The following is a 17,849-nucleotide window of genomic DNA, read 5'->3' on the forward strand; positions in this document are numbered from 1 at the left end:
ATGTTAGGCAATAAGAAACACACATTTACATTCACTCTATGTTGTTTAAAACATTCAGAACAGCTTCATCAGCAACAGGCACAGACCCGGTTCTGGCTAAAACACAGAGTGAGCCAAGAGTTCAACCTGGACTCAGATTATTTTGTTTTTTCTATCTGAAAAGAAACAATAATTTCATTCCTGATGATGTTCTGCCTTTCAGAACCAACTGAAACTTTCTGACAGGGAAAAACTATGAAACTTATTCAGGAGGTTAAACCAACAGTCAGCAGATTATTCCAAGTCTGATTTAGAATAAATCTGCAGATTATAAAAATGCTCCACCAGGAAGAGATCTAATGTGGAAAAGCAGCAGATTTAAAACATGCTGTCAGCTTGTGATTTAAAAAGTTAACAGTCCTCAATGATTTGACTTCTTTTAAGGAAAACTAGATTTCAGTTCTTTACTGCAACACACTGCATAGAGGAAACTCAGAAAGATTTTCACTGCAGAATCATCTCAGTGAAACCTTCCAGACATGACATTTAATATTTGGTATTCTTCCATTTCTTCCACTCTGAGACATTGTAAACTTTTGACTGGTAGCTTGTTAAAATGGACCATAATTTGGTTTTACTTGCCGGCAGTAATTGAACAGATCAGAACCTTCCAGCTGCTCATTCAGCATTTTCTTGTTTTCTCAGGCCCTCCAGTCTCAGCACCATCTCTGCGTCTCCATTTTCTGTCAGTAGGTCCAGATATGCGGATGCTGGATCCTCCTTCAGGTCAATCTGCTGCAGTCTGACAACATGTTTGTAGATCTCATCAATGATCTGGGACTTCTTTGCTTTCTGATGTCTTATTTCCTCTTCCAGATGATCTAACAGGCTGATATTCTTCTCACTTTCCGTCTCATTCCTTTCGTACTTCTTCCTCACATCCAGAAGCGTCGTCTCAACTCTCTTTGTTTTGGTCACATACCTCCACTCTTCTTTCACATGAGCTGAAACGGGACACTTGTTGGTACAAACAGCACAGAAACCGTCTTTTATCACCTCACAGTCTTCTGGTGTCTTGGCGACTGTGCATCCAGGATAATGACAGTTTTCTTCACAGACGGTGCAGCAGAGGGCGCCGTCATAAAAAAACCACAACCATTTCCCACCCTTGATGGGTTCTGTATCTTTATAGACTACATCCATTTCTACAGAGAAGCTTTCATTGCTTTTCTTCTCTTCTGCATGGTTCTGCAGAGCTTTTTGAATCTGTTTGAGTTCTGCTGCCTTTAAATCCGTCAGCTGGATTCTGTCCTGCAGGTTCTGGATGCCGGCTTTAAGTCGGCCGTGCTCATGAAGCTCTTCAACTGCTGCCAAAACCATTCGACCTTCGGCTTCTTTCAGAAAACCTGTGAACTTCCAGAGTTCCCTCTCTGATAATTTATAAGCCTGCTCCAGCTCGTCGGTATTTCCGGTCCGGTCTTCATGCTGCCGGTTATTAAACAGGAAGTAAAATGGCTCCTTCTTTTCATTTCTAAGAAATTTAATTTGTGTAGTTTCCAGATCTTGGATGATGTTGCTGTGATTTTGTCCATCTGAGTTTGTGATTAAAATGACTGTGCATTTGTCCTCTCGTTCTGCAAACAGAGACATGACTGAGTCGTACGTGTGCTTCAGTCGGCTGCTCTGCAGAGCGTCAGCTGCGTTCAGCACCAGGCACACAACAGCTGCTGCCCTGTCCTCCACCTGCAGGACGTCTGATAGCCGTTCTCTGAAAACGGCGTCTCTCTCAGTGCCTTCATGTCCAGCATCAATGATGGTCAGAGGGCAGGGCAGAGATTTATCTTCAAAACCAAAGATCTCGTAAATCATCCCTTCTGTTGCCTGATGTCCTTCCTCCTCTGTGACCCGGAACCAGACTTCATCATCAAACCTGACTCCTATCATGTAGTTCAACAGAGCGTTTATCACAGCACATTTTTCTGCTCTTGCTTCACCAATAAGTACAATTTTTCTGTTCATCTCATCCGTTTTTTTCTCACCAACAGTGACTCGGGTCAAAGGTCCAGACTTCTCTTTTTCTACTGCAAGCTGATAGACAGAAGGACATCCTGACTGGATCAGAACACTTTTAGAGATCATTCCCCTCAGAGAGATGTTCTGAGTCCTGCAGGAATCAGACATCAGATCAGTCAAGTATCAAGTGAGCTAAATATGAAATGATCAGACAAGTAAAAAGTTTCAGATGTTTTAAACTGAGTTTCTCTCAGAGAAGATGGAGCATTGAGGAATCAAGGAGACATTGAGTTCCCATGGGTTGTCTTTCTAACAGAAACTAAGGCTGTGTTCACACTGCAGCCTGAAGTGACCCAATTCCGATTTTTGTTAAGTTTTTTTTGCCGTGGCCATTCACACTTCCAAATATATGCGACCTGTATGTGATCTCCAGTGTGAACGGGCAACGACCTGAAAGTAGGGCTGGGCGATATATCAAGTATACTCGATATATCGCGATATTTTCAATTTACGATAGTTAAAATAGCTAAATTGTCGTTCAAATAATAAACTTTCATAGTCAAATTCACTGCGAGTTTGGTTTACCCGACAGCCTATGAATGCACCACTAGTCCCTCGCCCCTCCCAACCTGAACATTTTCTACCAATCACACTGCAGAGAAAACAAACATGGCGACAGCGAGAGTTTGAGCCGTGAAAGAGACGGAAACTGAAGAGGAGTCAGATAAACTATCTGAACAGAATCAGCGCTGGATCAATAACTTGGCAGTAGTTTGGATTTTATATGGAGGATGTCGAACAAAATGAGGTCATTTGCGAAACATATAAAACTATTGCGACAAAAGGCTGAACCACAGATTTAATTCACCACCTAATCAGACTATTTTTTTACATGCCGTTCATAACCGGTAGAACTAGACCGTTAAAGTGAAACCTGGAGACTTGGTAGGATCCACTTGGTGCTATGCAGTGGGAAAATAACTCAAAACTACTCATTCTTTTTTCTCGCTCTGGCGGATTTACGATACACGCAGACTTGTTGCCATAGCAACTGACAACAACGCAACTTTATGTTCAGGATTCAGGACCAAAAACTCTGAATCATTATATAGAGCAGAATATTCAGTTCGTAAACATTTTCGGTTTTTAGGCTTGATGTGGATTTTGCTTTTATTAATAAATGACCACAGTGGTAGATTAGCCACCGCTGCTATTAGCCATGCTAACACAGCGGTGGTAGCTTAGCCACCGCTGCTATTAGCCACGCTAACACAGCGGTGGTAGCTTAGCCACCGTTGCTATTAGCCACACTAACACAGCGGTGGTAGCTTAGCCACCATTGCTATTAACCACGCTAACAAAGCAGTGGTAGATTAGCCACTGTTGCTATTAGCCACGCTAACACAGCAGTGGTAGATTAGCCGGCATTGCTATTAGCCATGCTAACACAGCGGTGGTAGATTAGCCGCCGTTGCTATTAGCCACGCTAACACAGCGGTGGTAGATTAGCCGCCATTGCTATTAGCCACGCTAACACAGCGGTGGGTGATTAGCTAATTTAAACACCTGCTTTACTGATGATCTGTCAGTTTGTGTGTTTGTTGCCTTTTTATTTAAACTGAACCAAAACACACCTTATTCCACAGCACATCTATATGTTAAGTTTGTCAAAGTCAAGCATCACTGTCTACTTCCCTCTATTTTTTTCTTAATTAAAATTTATTTCTCACCTTGTTATCTAGTGTAGGTAGTTCAAAGCAAAAATACTGCATCACTTTTTAAATGGGTCTAGCAGAGAAATCGGCGGGAGCTGGCCTGGGTGGCATCACGCTGCAAGGGGTCTATAGTTTAAAATAACATTGGAGATCAGTTAAGAATACCGTGATATATATCGTGTATTGTGATATAGCAAAAATATATCAAGATCTTAGATTTTCCTCATATCCCCCAGCCTGAACGTGTCCTGCATGCACAATAGAGGGCGCAATAACAGAGTGTTTGGAGTCTCAGTGTTTGCAGAAGTAAACATGGAGGCTAATGGTGGAGCTTAGCTTACAGTTGAGGTTGTTGTCCGACCGGAGCAGCAAATTAACAACTTAATCCTCATTATAGTCCGTCATGGTGGTTGTTTTTCTTCGCCCTCGTGCATCAGGACGCAGAATAGTGAGATTTGTTGAGAATCAGGGACTTTCAGGCTGGATGGATGCGAACTGGACGTTTGAAAAGATCTGGATACGTATCGGATATCCAAGTGGCCTGGGTCATATTTGGCAAAAAAAAAAAATCCAACTTATGTTGTTCAGACTGTTATGAAAAGATCAGAGTTAGGTCGCATAACAGAAAAAAAATCAGAATTGGGTCACTTCGGGCTGCAGTGTGAACGTTTGTGGGAAATGGGTTGCTGTGAAAGCCACTATTGGATGTTTTTACTCACCAAATAGTTATTTGTGTACATCTTTGACACAGCTCCTCTCCTGATGGGCCCAGCTCGTTGCTCCTCAGGTCCAGCTGTCTCAGGCTACGTAACTCCAGCAGCGTGAGGGCATCACAAGCATCTTCTGACAGCTTACAGTCACAGACCCTTACGCAGAGACGGAGATATGAAAAAGTGTTTTTCTGGAAGCTTTAATGTAGAACAAAGCCTAGATATTTCTGTTAATCAATAAAAGCTGACCTTAATGTCTCCAGTTTACAGTGTGGACTGCTGAGTCCTGCAGATAGGAGCTGCAGTCCTGAGTCCTGCAGGTCATTGCTGCTCAGGTCCAGCTCTTCTAGACTGCAGGACTCTGATCCAAGAACCGAGGACAGAGTCCCACAGCTTCCCTCTGACAAGTTACAGCAGATGAGCCTGAAATGAGGAAGAAACTCTGAATATTCATGTCAGCGTGTGTGTGTGTGTGTGTGTGTTTTCTCTCTCAGAGTTATCTTGCAGTGCTGTGCAGTGTGTCTGAGCAGCTGCTGGCTGTAGGAGCTTCATGTCATCAACGCTCCGTCCAGCTTCTCACCTCGGCTCTGCAGCTGAAGGGCTTTGGTTGCTGCACTGGAGGTTCGTTGCCAGAGACTTGGAACCAGGTAAATTACTTCAAGAAAGTTACTATGTGACGCTAAAAAGGTTCACAACCAGAGAAAAAGAGGTCCTCCTGTTTGTTAAACCACATTCTTTAAACTTTAGAGATCAGAAATATCACCAATCTGTTGCTCTCCTATTTCGAATAGTCTACCGTTTTTAACTAGCAACATGGAAACCACTGACTAATTTAGCAATGCCAATGCTGAGTCTCTGCCATCAGATCCCGGCTGGGAAACGTCCCGTTAATCTGTAAAAGTCGGGCCATGCTGACCTGAGAGTTTCCAGTTTACAGTCAGGACTCTTCAGCCCCGCAGCCAGCAGCTCCACTCCTGAATCTCTGAGGTCGTTGTTGCTCAGGTCCAGCTTCCTCAGACCGCAGGACCGACAGCTAAGGACTGAGGACAGAGCTGCACAGCTTCTCTCTGAAAGGCTGCAGCCGGTCAGCCTGGAAGAGATGAGACAGTGAAACCTCAGTAAATTGTTTTCTTTGTTCAGCTCGTCATAATGAAGCTGAAGCTCACAGTGATGTCTTGGAGGTTTTAACCACTGGCAGGAGAGCAAGGAGAGTCTCTTCTGAAGGGAAGTATTTCTTCAGGTCAAACACATGTAGGTCTTTTAGTGATGAAAGTAATATGAAGAGCAGCGCTGACCAATGAGACGGTTCATCCACGGATCCTGTTTCTGATTTCAGGAACTGCTGGACCTCATCGACTGCAGAACCGTCCATCAGCTCATTCAGACATGGGAACAGAGAGATCTTTCTTTCTGGAGAAGGGCTGTTTCTGATTTTATTTTTAACATGATCAACAGTCAGCTGTCCGCTCTGTGAGCTACTTCCTGTCTGCGGCAGTAGATCTTCAAGATGAAGCTGACTTCTTTGCAGAGAAAGACCAAGGAGAAAGCGAAGAAATGTGTCCAGGTGTCCATCTGAACTCTTTACGGCTTTGTCGATGATTTCATAGAAGGTCTCCTGCTTTTGGCTGTAAATGAAGCCTGGAATTGGGAAAGCAGTTTTTGGTTTGTTTCCAATGCGGGAGACGACAAACAGAGCAGCCAGAAACTCAACTATGCTCCAGTGGAGGAAGCTAAACACTTTCTTTCCACTCATCTTCAGACAATGCTCCTCCTTGAAGAACTGTGAGAAAACTTCTGGATATGCAGAAAAATCATCGAAGCTGTTAACGTCGCCCTCCTTTATGCTTTCCACAGAAAATGACAGGCCACCATTTTCTAGCTGGTTGAAAGCAAGTTTCATCAAGGTCTCCAGGTACTTCAAGCTTCTTGGTTTGCCAAACTTTTGTTTCATGGTTTGGATCTGAGCCATGAGGATCTCAATGTAAATCCCAGTTAAAGTACTGGGCAGTTCTCCTCCAGTGCTGGTCTTTAACACGGCCTGCAGAACTCCAGCAGTGATCCAGCAGAAGACTGGGACATGGCACATGTACCGCAGGCTCGGTGACACCCTGACGTGGGAGACGACCCTGCAGGCCTGCTCTTCGTCTCTGAATCTCCTTCTGAAGTACTTTTCCTTCTGCTGCTCAGAGAAACCTCGGAGCTCTGTCTCCATGTCGATGAATTCAGGAGGAATCTGGCCGGCGCCTGAAGGTCGCGTGGTGATCCAGAGGCGAGCCGAGGGAAGCAGATGCCCTCGAATCAGGTTCGTCACCAGCGTTCCCACTGGAGCAGCTCTGGTCACATCAACCGGCAGTTTTTCTGCAGCAGTGAAGTCCAGAGGAAGTTGGCTCACATCCAGCCCATCCAGTACAAAAATGATTTTATATTCGCTCTTATCAAAATTAGAGTTTCCTGATGTCTGCAGTGACGTGAAGATGCGGTTGAGTTCCTCCTTTGTCATGTGTGCAGTTCCAGGAATACACGTGTGGATCAGTTCAGACAGACTGAGTGTCTCCTGCCTTGGGAAATTCACCAGGTTGAGGGGAAATATCAGATGAACATCCTGACTGGTTCTGTTTTCTGTCCAGTCAAGAACAAATTTGTGAACCAAGAAGGTTTTTCCCACTCCTGCCTCTCCGCTGGTCATCACTGTTCTGACGTTGGTCTTTGTTCCTGACCGGTGTGTGAATATGTTGCTGATGTTTGGTTCAGACGGCTCTCCAAACGCCATTTCAATCCTTCTGATGAACCTGGAGGCGGGCCGGTCTCCTGCTGTGATGCACGGCTCAGTGTAGCCTTCGTCTAAACTGACTGTATTCCTTTTTGAACTCCACCCTTCATGTCTACACCTGAATGTGTCCTGGAGGTTTGATTGCAGCCTTTCTTTGTGGCTTCCAACAGATTGTGGATTTTCCATGTCTTTGTAGGACAGAAACACACAAGGGACAGAAAATGAATCACTAACTGGTTGCTTCTATATCACCGGCCCAAAAGACCAACTGATCAGCCCCACCCAGCTGCCTGGTGACGTACCTCTGTGGATGTTTGCCAGCTGATCCTGGAGGTCATTTCTGTAGATCTTCTGGAGGTTCTTCTTCAGCACCTGCACAGCCAGGTGGTTGTACTTCTGCACCATCTGATCCACCGTCTCCTGTCGGTCTGCGTTCTCCAGATGACTCTTTGGGATGACTGGAAGACCATCGAGCTCATCCGACTGCTGCAGGAACCACTTAAAGCTACGAAATTCTTCATCTCCCAGCTGCTGCAGGGTCTCAAACAGTATTTGTTTCAGAGCCATTGGGTCCTGCTGAACACAGATCAAATAGTTTGATTTTAGCATTTTTTCACTTTGACATTTTAAACCTCAGCTTCAGATTGCATAAAGGCTCCCAGCTCTGACTCATAGCAGGTGTTTGTATACCATTTGAAAGCAAACCACAGCTGGTCTAATGGAAAACAGGTCCTGTTGTCTGCGTGTCATAGTTTCTTCTTAGTGGTGAGACTGAGCGGCTTCCTGTTTTTGCTGGTCAGCCTTCAGTTTCCGACTAGAAGCTCTGCTGTGTTCATCAGTCATGAATAATCACATGTAGAATTAGAAAAGCCCTGAAAGACACCGTCTGATTAAAATGCATTATTTTTATTACTTTTAGGAGAACTGTTAGAAACGGAGGCATTGCTGCCACGGTTATTCAGACATGCTGTCTCACCATTTCCAGTCAGTGTTTTGCTCTTATGCCGCCTTTAGAAATGAGATCCCTGAAACGTTTTGCAGTTTCATAATGTCTCCCCGCTGCTAGCAGAATAAATCTGTCTTTCCGGCCACCGCACCGTTCAGCCTCACTTCATGCAACGGTGCATAAAGAAATTCTGTGTTGGTTTTTCTGGACAGAGTGGATCGTGACATACAGAATAAAATCATTTACATGATGCTTCTTAGCCAGTCCTGCTCTCATCAAACCACTTCCTTCCTCACCGCGTGAACATTACAGCTGAGGGAGCAAAAGGTTTGACAAGAGGCTTCTTTACTCTGTGTGGGTCTTTTACTGATTACGTCCATACAAATGAACCTTCCAGGTCATAAAATCCATGCCAGGCTCTGTGCTTCTGGAGAGAGTTCAATGATGAGGTTCAGTCATTTCTGTACTTTTAACAGAGTTGAACTCACCAGTTAAAGATCAAAGCTTTGGAACGTCTGCAGTCTGAAGTTCTTCACATCATCAGTTAATCCAACAGTTCCTCAGCTTTTAAAGCATGCTGAGACTCAACATGCTACCTGTCACATTTTACTCCCAGCCTTCAGTGCAAACAGCCACGTGACACAGAGAGCAGCCCACAGGTTCAGCAAACTCCCGCTGTGGCAGCACGTTTCCAGACTTACTCATTGGCCTTGGCATCATTCATCTCTGTTAGTTTAAACTACACTGCACTGGTGCACGTATCACCTCTGCACCAGGAACCACTGAACACTTTGATACACTAGTTGAAAACACTGTTAGAGATACCAGTTCATCATTCTGTCTTACTAGAACTTTTTCTCCCCGAAGTTCACAAAATGTTCCCTAGTAAAAGTCCTGACTAGCAGACACTGACTTGGGCTAATTAGATGAAAATTATGCCTTTCTAATCAACATTTAAAACCCCAACATGCAAAACTAGCAAAAGCAGAAAATGTCCACTAGTTTACTGGTGAGCCCTACATGTGTGCACCAACCTGCATCTTTAAAACTTAACTTAACTGAAATGTGTTCAGCTGCTCCATCCAAAGACCTGTGAGTTTGGTGGCAGCAGAATATCGAGTTAGTTTGGGGAAAAGTTTTAACTGTAGTTTTACATTTGTAAAAAAGAAAGAAAGAAAGAAAGAATATGTGGCTAATTGCAAGAATAAATATACAAATGTCTTGCCATACTGTCCCAACCCAGGCCCTCCCAGTGATGGTTTGTTGATCTGGGTCAGTAAAGCCATTAAACCCATCAGGTTCATAACTGGATTTTAAATATTGATGGAAAACAAAAGAGGCAACTTGCATTTATTGATTTTGTTTAGTTTGTGACAGATAAATTAGTGTTACTGGTCAGCTGCAGTGGCACTGAAGGGGTTACTCTACGGCCGCGTTTCCAGGTGGATCCAAACCTGGAGCTGCTGGCAGTCAGGATGTGATTGCAGGTTTTCGTTAGTTAAACATTTCTTTGTTTTGGAAACCAGGAGCACTTCCACCTTTGACCTCCGTCTGGTAATAAACACATCAAACTAGGACAGATGCTTTAAAATATTGTGTAGCAGTTAATAATTAACACAGATATAAATCATAACATGTAACCTACACTGAGATTAGAAACCGTTTATAATCTCCAGAAACTATTTTTTCTGGAGATTAGGAACGATATGCAGTCGTTTCTAACTGTAGATTTTATTTTGGCTTGATTTTTTTCCATCACATTCAGACTGGTTCTGGAATATTATCCATTACTAGATTGTGCAGAATAAGTTTCCATCGTCTTCACTTGGGCGTAAATATATCCACTTTTATTAAGATTTTCTTGGATTGTGAAGGTTAAATTTGGGTTTTAACCTGCCAACCTCTCTTAGTGTCATTTAAATTGTTTATATTACATTTAGCCATTATTTGCTTTATTTTAGAAATTTCAAAACTAAATTTTAAGTATTTGTCTAATACTTTTCCCCATTAAGCTGCATGTCTTCAGTTTATTTACCGATAGAAAAGCATAACTGTCCACCAGCACTAGGTGGCAGCGCTGCACCTGTTTGCCAAACGTGACCAAACACCTCACAGTAATCTAATATTCTGAGTCAAAACGCTGATTGTGGTGGTTTAGCTGAAATTAAGAGACAGATTTGGACCACAGAGACTTTGTCCTGGTCCGCCTCCTCATTTACATACAGCTCTACGTCACATAACGTCAGCATGTGGCTCCCCCTGCTGGAGAAACATCTACAAAATTACCAGAATTAAAGAGCATGCAAAAAAAAAAACCTGTCGTAAAATTATAAAAGGAAATGAAATTAGCTTAAAGATACAAAACATAGAAAACATGAAGTCATGAGCAGCTAAAGAGCATTTTCTGATCTCAAAGTATTCTGATTATTCTTTACCAGAATACTTTTATTTATTTAAATACTAATTTGACTTATATAAAAAAAAGTCATCCAACCAGCGTCGGGATAAAAATATACTTTTTATTGTTCTTCAGATTTTGATGACAGCAGATTATTGTCACAGACAGAATTTCATCTTTATGAGTAAAACATGGCAGAACTTTATTAACCTTTTGTTAAAAATTACTTCTGTCATTCAGTCCCTGAAAGCAGAGGCCGCACACACACACACACACACACACACACGCTCATCAAACTACTAAATGAAATATAGCTTATTCATTTTCAGGGTTTTGTGCACAGACAGATTCTCTGAAAGCCGAGGAAACTTCGTTTTCTCAGCGGGGAAAATTACCGCCTCCATTTCCCTCGTTTCCCTTTAAAACCAAAGATCTGATCATCTCCGTGTTCTCTCTGCATTTACTGATGTGCAAATTTGTGCTTTGAAGCAAAAACGACTGCGACCCTGTTGATCTGAGAACTATGAAACTATAAACTCCTCGCAGTCAACTTTAAAGAAAAGGTGTCCAAGTTAATATTTTCTGATTGTTCTCACAATAACGGCACAGATTAAGGTGAAATAAAGCAACTTTTTCACTTTTCAAGGTTGCTGATAAAACAAGACCGTCGGCACCACACCTTCTGCCAGCAGGTAGCAGCCGACGCAGGAACCGCCTGAATCATCAGCAGAACGTTAAAAACTTCACATCCCTGAACTTTACGGGCCAGCAACCGTGTTTAAACTGTCAGAAAACCAACTACAGGAACAACGTGGGATCCTCAGCGTATCTGTGATGGCTTAATACTGTGTTCACAAACAAAGACAACTTCACAACAAATGAGCTAAAGAAGTGAATTTACTCTGATCCAGGCTCGTTAGATCAGGAAACCGGGACATTTTGAGGGATGTTGTTCAGCTTCCAGTCCGCTGCCCAACACCAAGTCCCTCCTGAACACGAAACTTTCTGAGAATAAACGAGTTAATGGCTTAAAAATGTTCCCTGTAGAAGTGGCAGCAGGACACCTCAGGGCACCTCAGGTGCTCGGTGACTTGGTGATCTTAACCGGTGAATAAAAACAACTGGACTTCCTGTTAGCAGCTCCGGTTTGCTCAGATCGTCCCTCCGAAGGTTAAAACCCGAGAACTTCAAGGCTTATTGGAGGAGGTTTGGTTGGTTAGTTACAGTTCCTGTGACAACAGCAGGTTTAAAATCTGATCTGGGATGATGATGATGATGAACACCTGCCCGGCTCAGGGTCCGGCTCGGTCTGCAGTGTGATCCAGCATCGACAGTAAAACGGACTTCAGGAGCAACCCAGCATGACAGAAACCATTTTAAAACAAGCCAGTCATCACTGACAACGTGCAATTTAAAAACTGTGACATCAGAAGTTCAGTAGTAAGGCCCGATGTTCTCGTAGCCGGCGTAACTCGGCCAGTCAGGGAAGAGTCCGTGTGAACAGGTGGGGCTGCCGTACCGGTCGAAGTGGATCCCGAACTGCGATGGGTCCGAGTGGTGGTTTTTCTTCATGTAGGACCAGACGATGCGGTAGTTCTTACCCTGGTTGCTGTCCCAGTACTCGTTCCCGCTCACCTTGTAGCACACGGCGAACTCCACTTGCTCGTTGGGCCACATCTCGGCGGGCAGAGACACCTCGAAGGAGAAGGTGTCGCTGTACGAGGTCGGGTACGTGTCCTTCACATATTCACAGCTGACATCCGTGTGGCTTTTCCACGAGTCAAAGGTCACCCGAAGCATCACGGACTTCTCAAACGATACATTTTTTACTTTAACGGTTCCTGCAAAGGCCTTCTCCTTCAGCACGCAGTGCTCCAGGCTCACGAGGTTCTGCTCCAGGTTCTGCCGGAACAGCAGGTAGTCGGAGGAGGGCTGAGTGAAATCCAGCACCAGTTTGTCCTCCTCCATGGACGACAGCGTGAGCTTGGAGCTCAGCATTTCCTGAATGTTCGCAGGGATTTCTATGGGGTCTGTGAACTTGGAGAAGATCTTCACCTTGGTTAAGGACAGACCTTTGTGGTCGGCAAACGTAACACGTTTCTTTTTTTTCGTGTCTTTGCTGGTGATGGCGCCATCTTCAGGCTCAGTTTTGTTGACACAGGTTGTGTGCTGGAACCTCAGGCAGGAGCTCCGGACCGACTTCTGTACCGTAGAGGTGGTGGTGAAGACGAACTCCTCCTTGGACAGGTAGAGGGGCATGGTCACGTCCATCGGCATGTCGGGCTCCGGAGGAAACATGCACAGAGCGCTGAAACACAGAGAAGTCAGACTGTTAGTGCTGAGTGAGAGCTTCACAAGGCGTCTGCTCCTCAGAGCCGCTCTCGCTTCAGCTCTGCTACATCCATCGTTTTCACAACATCTGGTCAAAGCTGCCTGTAGAAACGTTGGCCGTCGTCGGGTCTAGACTCAATTTTCTCAAGAAAAGAAATAGTTGAATTTAACATCAGTTTTTAGAAGTTCTTTCAAACAATCTGAAGACCTTAAAAATATAATTAAAATTTTGAACGAAGGCAAAAACCATTTGGTTTTCCTTGGTTAAGACAAAGACATCTGTAGAAATCCCTTTGCCGTACTGGGGCCACATTCTGACCCAGACCTCACCAGCCCCGGAAAACTCTCCCATCTTCAGTGTGTCCGTCTCTACAGTTCAGGAGAAACATGAAGATTCAAGACAAAAACATTTCATGATGCTCCCCTCATTGCTACCACCTGTCCATTTAGCACAGGATAAATGGATTATTTAATATTTTCTCTGGAGGTTTTGCTGCATATTTTGGTTGCAACGTCATGGAAAACCTTTGAGTCTCAGCAGAGAGCTGAGCGCCGACAGGAGGCGTCAGAGAAAACAAGCTGCATTGTTTGGACACTGCTGTGCAAACGGAGAACAATGAAGTCTCTGCATTTAGGTTAACAGAAATCTGCACTCAAAACCAGAACCCTGCTGTGGACCCGCACCACCTACTGCAACGCAAACAGAGAGGGGCCCAACGCCACCAGGAGGGGAACGCCCCCAAAGAAACTTTCTGCAAATGCCCCCAATGAACTTGTCAAAACCTCGGAGTCAAGAACTGGACAGTCCACGGCCAGCTGGTCGGTTTCAGGAAGGGAAATGCCTGGTTCTCACGGGAAGAGTGTAAGATTGTCAGACGATTTTAGCTCTATGGTGGGTTTGGTCAATGCAACACATACAAACCAGTTTCACTCAATCAGATGAAAACCTCTCCAGAGCAAACGTGATGTCAGAGGAAACCAACATGGCCGACTGGCTGTGTTTATAGACCACATTTAACAGAGAAAAGACAATTTTAAAAAATACGTCTCCGATGTCCACCAGGCTTTCTGGTGCGTCACGGCAGTCGATGCGGCTTGTCTGTTAGATTTCCCTCCGTGTTTCCGTTGCCTCAACGTCACATTGAGCCGGCTGCGTTCTCATTGGACCTCAGGGAACAACAGGCGTACGCAGCAATATCTCGTCTACACAATCTGACATGCTAGGTATGAAACAGCAACTGCCAAGGTCTTCATCTGTGTTTTCAGGAACAGCAACATGGTAGAAAATGACGTAGCATGAAACCCAAACACTGATCCATCAGAAGAGGCAGTTTAACCCACCAGAACCACCGAGTGTCGGGTCAGAGGACTGAGAGACTTGATGCTGCAGATCTGATCATCACGCTGACCTTCTGGGTTCGGTTCTGCCGTCCCAACAGCAGACTGAAACCACCCAGGACCTCCATGCATGTTAAACATTGCAGAAGTTTTCAGGTTAAACTTTTTTTAAAGTCCATCTATAGGTGAACTTTTTTCGCCACTTTGGTTCTAAATTTTAAAGAGGAAACAAACAGTATTTAAAATGTCTGAAAATGTTTCTCTGCCTTTAATGTGAAGGCCACTGTGAGCACAACCAACCGAGCCTTTAAATCAGCGACGAGATAAATTTAGGGATTCTGAGTCAGAACTCTGAATATGAACCAAACAGAAAGCCAGAGGCTCAGTTCACCTGCATCAACAGAACCAAGGACGGGACCCGAGACAATCAGAAGACACCACCATGACCCGGTTTCTGCCCACACGACACCCAACCGGGCCGAGAAGCGAAATGTGGCCCCCAGGGCCTCACAGCCCTGCTGGAGGGCAGACGGTGAGAACAGGAAGGTTTATTTTGCTCGGACTGCAGGACTCCACATGGAGGGCTCACTCTGTGGGTTTTACACCTGAAGACGGTAAAATACTCGGTTATTAATCAATGAAGATCATCAATGTCTTCAGACCAATCACTGTTACTGTAAAAACTTTACAGAACAGTTTCCACCAGGTTTGTTTGACAACATAAATGAAGTCAAATGCCTGCAGAGTCAGAAGACGCTGCGGAGCAGAAATGATTCCTTTATTACCTTCAGATCCATGTTGTGACTTTTTGGTTCCGATCCGACGCGTCTTTGAGCTGCACTCCTCCACGTTCAGCTCAGAAAGTCAGACTGTAAATGGTTTTACTGTCCTGGTTCTGGATTAAACCACATTACACCAGAAACTCCAAGCTAAAGCCGTTTCAGGTTTTATTGAATGTCCAGTAGAACCGGGTCAGCACAACGTTCGCTCATCTTGACTTGGAAAGTCTTTCACTTCTCCAGACTTTGAACAAAATTTCAGTGAATTTAAAATGAATATTTTGTCTTTAATGTTTGAAACTGCACATAAAACATGGAAAGAGCCTGAAGTCCTGTTAGCTGGTTGCTGTTTGCGTTTCCACTGTTGGTCCAGAAGGAGATCAGATGTTCGCGACAAAGTCCAGAACACGATTATGAAACTGAGAAATCAGATCCATGCCGTTTGTTCTGCAGCAGTTATGGTTTAGAAACCGAGTCGTGGAAAACTGTGATGATGTTCAATGAGCCGTTAGCCCAGCCAGTTTCACTTCACCACTAATCTGAAGCGACTCCAAACCTCCAAGTTTGTTTTTATGTTTTAAAACATTCTGATAAAACCGTAAATTGCTTTAATAGAATAAATAAAACTGACTGCGCTCCACCAATATTCAGTGTGAATGACTGGGTTGGATTTATTCCTCCATCTCATTATATCTGATTAAAATAAACGGTTGTGCAGATTAAAGTGGGAACTGAACCGGGTCATGTTCAGCGCTGGGCTCCCTGCTGCCTCTTATCAGGGCCGGTTTGGCCCGATTCCTCCGTTCTGGCTTCTTTCAGATCACATTCACCTGCTGAGGAGAACCGGGTCGGTTTGGGATCAGCACAGCAGAACCAGCCAGAGTCCAAATGGACATGAAGCATTTAAATGTCATTTCTCTGCTGCCACGTTTTGATTCATGATTCTGATTCAAAAACTAAATAAAAACCATCCAATCAGGATGGAGGGATCAATAATCAGAACATTAGAAACTGAATCCATGTGAAAAGTTATCACTTCCAACCTCCATTTTCAAATCAAAGATTTTCAACAGGAAGTCACGACATCTCATCCGGGCCAGAACTGAACCAGAAGCCTGAACCGGATCGTTCTTTTCGTTAAGTTCATTTATCTGATGTGTATCTGTGTCCGTGACTGACTGCGTGGATCTGACCCACATCAGGAAAACCCGCTGACCTTCCAGGGAAGGCGAACAATCCGGATCAGAGGAGCCAGACCTTCTGTCCAGAACCAGACCCAGCCTGCTCGGTCCATTAGAACCTCCACCTCCCAGCGCCATGTCTGTCTGAGCGCGTTTCAGCCCTGCTGCCGCTTCTGGCACTGAAAACCGATTTCTGACCCGGGAACCGCTTCGGAACCACGGTACCTTTCACTGAGCCAGAATTCATCCGGATTTCTGCAGTTTTAAGGCTGAAGCAGATGGAAGCTGTTACAGCTGGACTATTAAATCAAACTTCATTCATTCATTCATTCATCTTTTCAAACAGCAGCAGAATAAACGGTTCTGTCAGTTGGTTGTTTTCAATTAAAGCTTCCGGCTCCAGAAATTCAGTTTTCTGAATATTTCTCCGGATTCTCGGTGTTTGAATCGTTTCTGCTGTTTCTATGCTGCTCAAACAACAAACGACGCTCCACGCAGCGCAATAATCCGCAGAGTTTGCGCAGGCCGCAGGGCCTCGGTGCGGAGGTTTACCTGGAGCAGGTTCTGACCAACACCTGCCGGTCGCGGTTCCGTCCCCACCTGGAGCCACCTGGAGCCACCTGCCGCCCCTCTCCGCTGCCACAGAGCAACTAGGAGCCGCTGCACTTTCTGTCTCCACTTCAAAGACCCACGCAGGCTCCACGTGAAAACGTCCACGCAGCCAATGAGGGCGCGAGCAGGCGGAGTGATCACCAGAGTCAGGGTCTGCTGTGTGTGGAGGAGGGGCGGCCACCTGGAGGGACCTGGAATAACCTGGAGGGACCTGGAATAACCTGGAGGAACCTGGAAGGTTCTGGATAAATAAACTGATAAAATAACATTAAAACCAACAGACTCGGTCCAACTTGTCTTTGCAGCGTTTATAGAACAATTAAAATGTTTGAAGATTTAATTTATTTCATATTAATTCATCACATTTTCATATCACGTATTTATTGCTCTGAAAATCCAAACAGATTAAAACAAACTGCTGTCCAGCCGTATGAATGGAAAGTTCAGTGGAAGGACAAACCACAGCCAGTGAGATCAGCCCGTGGTTCTGCTGAGGTTCTGGAGGTCCAGGTTGGTTCTGCCCGGTTCTGAGGTTCTGCTTCAACACCTCACTCTGCTGCTCCAGTATTAATAATTCTCCATGTTGTCACTCAAGTGAAAATATTTGATAAAAATGTAAAACAGTTCAGCCAAATTCTGAACATTCATCATTAATGTTTGAAAATGATGTCAGCAACCAGGCATGAATATAAAACTGTGAAGTTTCATATGTTAAAGGCTAAAAAAACATTACAAAATATCAAGTTTTCAGCAAAAAAAAACCAACATTTTTCAATATAAAACTTATGAGGCTGAAGCTCCTGTATTAACGCTGTAAATGGAATCTGGTGTTATTTTCCACGCAGCCTGATGATGACTGGATAACTTTACTCAAGTAACTGAGTAAATGGGACTAGTTACTGTCACCTCTGTAACTAGTCCAGAACCCGTTTCACTGGTTCTGCTGCTGCAGAAACACAAAGAAACGATAAAATGTTAATAGATGAAAGTCCAGAATGACTTTATGAATAAATAATAATAAACAGATTCACAACCACGTCCTCTGAGGAAAAGTTTCATCCAGATTATTTGGACTGG

General features: G+C 44.3%; 2 protein-coding genes across 2 annotated transcripts; both read right to left on the reverse strand.

Moving 5' to 3' along the window:
* Positions 1–429: 429 nt before the first annotated feature.
* Positions 430–8,264, reverse strand: LOC106934474 (NACHT, LRR and PYD domains-containing protein 12-like). The gene is made up of 6 exons (XM_015014398.1): positions 7,490–8,264; positions 5,584–7,375; positions 5,334–5,507; positions 4,667–4,840; positions 4,427–4,573; positions 430–2,143 (listed from the first exon to the last, which is right to left on the reverse strand). Exons 1-6 carry the CDS (start codon positions 7,794–7,796, stop codon positions 658–660), a joined length of 4,080 nt encoding a protein of 1,359 aa, XP_014869884.1. The 5' UTR covers positions 7,797–8,264; the 3' UTR covers positions 430–657.
* Positions 8,265–10,632: 2,368 nt separating this feature from the next.
* On the reverse strand, positions 10,633–16,849 carry ppp1r3b (protein phosphatase 1, regulatory subunit 3B). The gene is made up of 2 exons (XM_015014402.1): positions 16,713–16,849; positions 10,633–12,839 (listed from the first exon to the last, which is right to left on the reverse strand). Exon 2 carries the CDS (start codon positions 12,827–12,829, stop codon positions 11,966–11,968), a length of 864 nt encoding a protein of 287 aa, XP_014869888.1. The 5' UTR covers positions 12,830–12,839; positions 16,713–16,849; the 3' UTR covers positions 10,633–11,965.
* Positions 16,850–17,849: the final 1,000 nt, after the last annotated feature.

Source organism: Poecilia latipinna, unplaced genomic scaffold (assembly GCF_001443285.1).
Source record: "Poecilia latipinna isolate Pla-1442-1.1 unplaced genomic scaffold, P_latipinna-1.0 Scaffold1812, whole genome shotgun sequence".
In the NCBI taxonomy this organism is placed as follows: domain Eukaryota; kingdom Metazoa; phylum Chordata; class Actinopteri; order Cyprinodontiformes; family Poeciliidae; genus Poecilia; species Poecilia latipinna.